The 6,706-nt window shown below is 36.8% G+C and overlaps 1 protein-coding gene across 1 annotated transcript; it reads left to right on the forward strand.

Annotated features, from left to right (window-relative positions):
• The first annotated feature begins 2,802 nt into the window (after positions 1-2,802).
• LOC143573737 (transcription factor TCP15-like) lies at positions 2,803-4,466 on the forward strand. The gene has a single exon (XM_077058537.1). It carries the CDS (start codon positions 3,048-3,050, stop codon positions 4,260-4,262), a length of 1,215 nt encoding a protein of 404 aa, XP_076914652.1. The 5' UTR covers positions 2,803-3,047; the 3' UTR covers positions 4,263-4,466.
• The last annotated feature ends 2,240 nt before the right edge of the window (positions 4,467-6,706 follow it).

Below are 6,706 nucleotides of genomic sequence, written 5' to 3' on the forward strand. Positions count from 1 at the left end.
GCTCGCGCCCCGGGCCCTGGTGTGGAGGGGCGCGAGAGGGGGCGCGAGCGGTTTTTTTTTTATTTTTTTATAAATGTATTAAAAAAACGTATTATTAAAAAAACAAGAAATTATTTAAAAAAACACACATTTTTTTGAAAATTCATAATAAAAAAAAACATACTAAAAATTAAACAAACAATAATATTTAATAATAAAACTAATCTAATACAAGATCATCTGGTCGCCTCGCCCACAAATGTTCAACCAACTCATGTCGAAGATCCCCGTGTATCTCACGGCTCTTGATATTTGCTATGTTATGAAGTTTTTGTTGATCACTGATTGTGGACGGTTGTGGCGGAATGTCACCTTGGTAGTTTTGGCATATAGCTTTGCCCTCGTCTTCTAACGTCATGTTGTGTAGGATAAGACACGTGTAGACGACGTCCATTATCCTCTCCCGAGTCCAATAACGTATCGGGTTCGCCAGAACATAATATTGTTTTTTATAGCTCCAAAAGCTCTTTCAATATCTTTTCTAGCAGACTCTTGCTTCTTCGTAAAATACTTCCGTTTGTCGGCGATTGGATCTGTAAAAGCTTGAACTAACATAGCCCATTCGTTGTAAATACCATCGACCAGATAGTACCCGTACTTGAAGAGTTCTCCATTTGCAAGAAAAGATTGAGGTGGTTCAACCCCGTCGATAAGGTCGTTGATCAAATGTGACTGATCGATAACATTAAGGTCGTTATTTGACCCAGCAACACCAAAAAAAGCATGCCAAAACCAAAGATCCTGTGACACCGCCGCCTCAAGTATGAGGGTCGGCCCTTCATGATCACCACGGTGGAACTGACCTCGCCAGGCCGTTGGACACATAGCCCATCCAACATGCGTACAATCGATGCTACCTAGCATCCCAGGAAAACCATGTTTTTCTGCGTGCACCTCATATATGCGTTGGATGTCATACGTTGTAGGTTTACGCAGATATCTCCGAGCGTAAGTCGATATGACTCCTACGTACAATATATATTACAAAATGTAATAAATATTTAATAAAAAGTAAAATTAATGTTTTTTACCTTGGCAGAAAAAATGAAGGGATTCACGTGCAACCCTTTTCGACATCTGTAAATACTCATCCAAAGCGTCCGACGAGATGCCGTACGCTAATTGACGGATAGCAGCCGTGCATTTTTGAAGAGGGGTAAAATCGGGAAGACCCCTAGCATCCTCCCTTTGTTGAAAAAAGGGATACCGTGCCTCTAAATCACTCGCTATACGCGTGAACAATTGCCTGCTCATTCGAAAACGAGTTCGAAAATCCGACTCCGTGTATACCGGTTGAGGGCTAAAATAATGCCTCATCAAAGTTTCGTTAGCACCCGATCGATCACGATCACGAGGTGGTGCTCTAACCCTCGGGAGTCGGGGTTGATGGGCTTGATTTTGCAAGAGATTGACCACGGTTGCGGTCAAAACTCCTCCTACATGAAGAAGCAAATCATCCTCTTCGGAGGAGTCGGAATCAGACGAGTACGACGACATTATTTTTAAAAAAAAAATTGGGACGATGGGTTGTTTTTGGATTTTTTTTTGAAGTTGTGGTAATTGATTTATATGAAATGGGTTATATATAGGAAAAAAATTTTGGGTTTTATAAAGGAGTTTGGGATATTATATATGAGTTTGGAGATTGAAGTTGTGTTTGATATGGTTAAAATGGGTTGATTTAGGGGTATTATATAGGATTTTGTAAAGGTTTTTTTAAAAAAATACCCGAGCTCAACGGCTCTTTTGGGTGGGCCCACCAGCTTTTCCTCTCTCTTCTCCCGCGATCACCCTTGCGCTCGCCTGGAAATCCGCGCTTGCGCCCCTCTCGCGCCCCTCTCGCGCCTCGGTGGTGTGGTGCTCGCGCCCCGGGGCGCGAGCGGATGGCCTCACGCGCCCTTTCTCGCGCTCCACACCCCTCAGCCTTATGAATTATTGGTATATAATAATTTTCAACAATAGTAACTCATTAAAGTTGAGAATTAACTTTCCAGTAATTAGTAAACTTGCAATAATTACTTTTTAACTGTTCAATAGCACAATATGAAATTACATTTGAGAAAACAAGACGATAGAACAAAGCAAAACATACTACATCTGTTAAAAGAAATAAAAGAAAAATTAGCGACAAATGTAATATAGTAAACATGTGTGTGTGTGCGCGCTATCTAGCTCGTCCATGCATTAATTTTTTTTCTTGAAGAACAAACTTTATTCCACCTAAAATCCCATAACGTTATACTTACAAAGTTGAACTCGTCATTTCACTTTTTGAGAGGCAAACCTCATATATTATATATACCATTAGACCACAAGGTCACGTGTTAATTATACATATTGATTTCTACAAAACATAAGGTAAATGATAGTAATCACTAATTAATCAGCCTACCGACCATTTATCACCTCAAAAATAAATCATCATGAATGAGATTTTTTTTTAAAAAAATTATGGTATCACTATACATGAAAGCTATGAAAGTTTTTACTATGAATAATGAAAAGGTAATTAACAACATGACATAAGAATTATAATATGCACACGGTTAATTAAGCCCTTACAATTGTTTACAAACTAAACTAAAGCGCTTAATTAGCAATGATCACTATAAGAAACTAGTGATTATATACCAAATTATATGCATTTGTTAATAGAAAATATTATGAACTGGATGATGGTGAACGGACATGATAATTCCTTTTCCTTTTCTTTATTTTGAATTATATGAAGATTGATTTTATATAATATTTTTAATATTATTTTGCTTTTTAAAGGTCACCCGTATAATTCCCACTCATTATCTTTGTTGCTTAAAGTTTAGCTTCCTTCATTATCCTCTCTTTCTCTCTCTCTTGAAGCTACAAGAATTTGCAGTTGAAGATAGAGAGTGTGACTATTAAATTTTTATGGTCTTGAAAGAGAAACAAATATATAGTTATATAGATATAGATTCAATTCTTTATATCTATATATATATAGGTTTAAATCAAGTTATATTCTCTTATATATGATCATGGATGCCGGTGATGATCATTTCCACCATCGTCCCAACTTCCCTTTCCAATTACTCGAAAAAAAAGACGACGAAGCCTGTTCCTCCTCTGGAACAACAGGAGGAACAGGCTCCGTGTCTGGGTACCCATCCCACCCAATATCCGCCGACACAACCACCACCCCTCCGTTTCGATCCAACAGTTCAAATCTCCAAATAACTACCGTGGCCGCCACGGCCATGGCGGCCACTACTTCTTCAGGGGACCCCTCGAAAATACTAGCCCCCAAGAGAACCTCCACAAAAGACCGTCACACGAAAGTGGACGGACGTGGGCGTCGCATACGCATGCCAGCTTTATGCGCCGCCCGCGTGTTCCAGCTCACTCGTGAGCTGGGACACAAAACTGATGGTGAAACCATCGAGTGGCTGCTACAACAGGCCGAACCGGCCGTGATAGCAGCCACAGGCACCGGGACTATCCCGGCTAACTTCACTTCACTTAACATCTCACTCCGGAGCTCCGGGTCCAGCATGTCGATCCCTTCACAACTCCGATCCAGTTACTACAACTCGAATTTCGCTATCCCACAAAACCGGAATCTTTTCCCAGGAATCGGGTTATCTTCGACAGAAAACAACTCATCAAACCTATTAAATTTTGGGTCATCAACAAGTCTTCATCAGTTATTACAAACGAAACAAGAAAACCGGGACAATTCGGTCGAGTTATCAGATCCGGAAGAGAACAACGGAAGAAAACGAAGGGTTCAAGGCGATTCGGAGTCCGAATTACCATCACCACATCAACAACCACTAGGGAACTATATGCTACAATCAAGCTCAGCTTCAATAGCAGCAAATCACGCATCAATACCACCGAACTTTTGGATGGTTGCGAATTCTAGTCAACACCAAGGAATGAGTGGTGACCCAATTTGGACTTTCCCAACAGTCAACAATACCGCGTTGTATCGCAGTACTGTTTCCACTGGGTTACATTTCATGAATTTCCCAACACCAGTCGCGTTGTTGCCCAGTCAGCAACTGTCAGCTGGACTTGGTGGCAACGGCGCGTCTGGAGGGTTTACAGAGGGACAACTTAGCATGCTTGCTGGGTTAAATCCTTATAATAGGTCGATATTCGGTCCCGGGGGTTCTGAGCAGCAAGCAAGTGGATCTCAGTCGCATCACGGAGGCGGGGATGATACAACGAGCCACCAGTCGTAAGGGGTTTAACCGGTTTCAGTTAAACCCGATGTATAAACCTACACAAGGTTTGATTTAGTCCAATTTTTTGGAAAAAATTATATATCATTTTCGCCATAATTATGCTGATTTTTTTTAAATTGTGTGATTATTTATAAGTTTTGGAGAGACAATTTTTAATAGGGTGTATTGTTGGTTTTAATCATTAGAAGGAAAAAAGAGAAGGTCCCATTTGGTATTCTTTTATGTGTTTAACAATTTAAATTATTATTTTGACATTATTCTAAGTTATGGATTCAATAATATCTTGAAAGGGTGTAAGAAAACAATTCCGTTAATTTATAGTCAATCCCATGAAGCTTGAAAGTGATATTACTTAATTTTCCAATGGTGAAAATCTACAATGACGTCATTTTCTCACATTATTTACACTCTTAAATTAAATACACATAGTTTTAAATATACATACGTATATTGTGAAGATATAAAATGATTATTGAGCATGTGAATAAATAATAAATAAAATAGGTGATTTGTGACAATCGTCAATGTCCTGTTGTATGGGTCAAATTAAGAATTATTTTATATATTATATTAAAGATATTTGAATGGGAGTGGGACCCAAACCTTATCAGTCCAGGTATTGGGGTCAGATTGATGGAACCCACACCCTCCTAAAATCAAAGTTACCTTTTATCAGAGCAGGGGAACAAGCTTTGATCATTCCTCCTCCTTTATATAATTCAATCCCTTGCTGGCACTCACACTCACCATTGCATTCAATTATAATATACATATTATTTTTTAATTTTAATACAAAGCCCGGTCATCAGGTACACATGTTGGTAAAACGCCACCCACTCCCGTGATAGTAGGCAGTGCTGATGATCTAGCCCACCCAAATTCCGAAGAAAACCTACCACTCGAAGACCTATTGTGATAAAACTCTGGCTCACGCATAACATTATTATAAACGAGACTCTAACTCACGACTTCGCATAAGAAAAACCATGAGGCTGTCATTGAACCAGTTGGTTTGGTATAAGGTGAATTAGATTTTAATAATCCCAACTTAATAAGTTGGCCGATAATAATCTCAACTTAGAAAATAGTTGTCACCGGTCCCAACTTTCACACTGTTTGTTTTTATTAGACCCCCCATTAATAAAAAAACTTAACAGCGTTAAGTTTTTTTCAAATTTCAAATTGATGTTTTAGGGTTTTCGTTAGGAATTAGGACACGAGTCGATTGATGTAAAACTTACCTCAAAACAGTGATCCAAACGACTAAAGGATGCTTCAATTCCGGGTGTGTAAACTTTTAATTAACAAAAATCAAGTTGTTTGGAGCACTGTTTCGAGTTAAGTTTTACATCAATCTATTTGTATCCTCATTCCGATCGAAAACCCTACAACATCAATTTGAAATTTGGACAAAACTTAACATCGTTAGGTTTATTTTTAACATAGGTCCAATGAAAACAAACAGTGTGAAAGTTGGGACCGGTGACAACTATTTTTTAAGTTGAGATTATTTTCAGCCAACGACATTAAATTGAGATTATTAAAATCCAATTCGCTTTGGTATAATATAATAAACATATTATAGAGACAGATATTTAGAAGGTGTATTTATGTTTTAGTAGACAAAAATCAACTTAGACATTAGCTAATTTAATTTGTAACGTTTGATGCAAGCTAGGAGCTAAGTTTGTATTCAAATATAAAGATATCATAGATTATATTTTATACATGCCTTAAACAAAAAGTTATGGTGAATCTAAAATTATACACAACTCAAATAATACAGTTAAATTATCGATGTACGATTATAACCGATTACCATTTACAACACCGATCTTGTAGTGCCATTGAACTGCCTTCATTTGTTTTGCACGGTTATGGATTAGACTGGTTGAATATATGAACCGTATAGTAGTTCGAATAGATTTTTATTTATTTTTTCTAAAATCTTATTTACAGATTGATTTACATGCTTCATCTCATTTGTACAGTTTAGGTTTCATAATTTTCTTATTACGTGCTCCATATTTTGATAACAATGAAATTTCAAACAAAAAAATGTAGTTTAATAATGTAAATACATGGATACATACTTAAATTATTATATAATTTAGGTTTAAAAGTCGATTCAACTAATAAACTAGTTTTATAATGGTTTAGATTATGAAATCGTCGGATATCCCTCTAATCTAAAAGGATTTGTGTAAAGCATTCATAACCTATTCATCATCCTCTCACATCTTTAAAATATAAAAATAATTTTTACCATTATATCCATCATTTCTCTATATCAACCGTAAATTTTTTTTAAAAAAATATTACAACAACTTTTTACATATAAAAAACTGTTATTCATCATTTGTAAAATTATTGTGAGTGTAAAAAGAATAGAAAAATAATAAAATAAATTTTTGTAAGTAAGATAAAAATAGAGAATGAAA

This window comes from Bidens hawaiensis, unplaced genomic scaffold (genome assembly GCF_021521415.1).
Source record: "Bidens hawaiensis isolate Kalapana, Puna unplaced genomic scaffold, B.hawaiensis_p1.1 tig00026617_1, whole genome shotgun sequence".
In the NCBI taxonomy this organism is placed as follows: domain Eukaryota; kingdom Viridiplantae; phylum Streptophyta; class Magnoliopsida; order Asterales; family Asteraceae; genus Bidens; species Bidens hawaiensis.

Excerpts from the sequence above, each read along its gene's own strand:
- LOC143573737 (XM_077058537.1), top strand. The coding sequence starts at position 3,048 with ATGATCATGGATGCCGGTGATGATCATTTCCACCATCGTCCCAACTTC.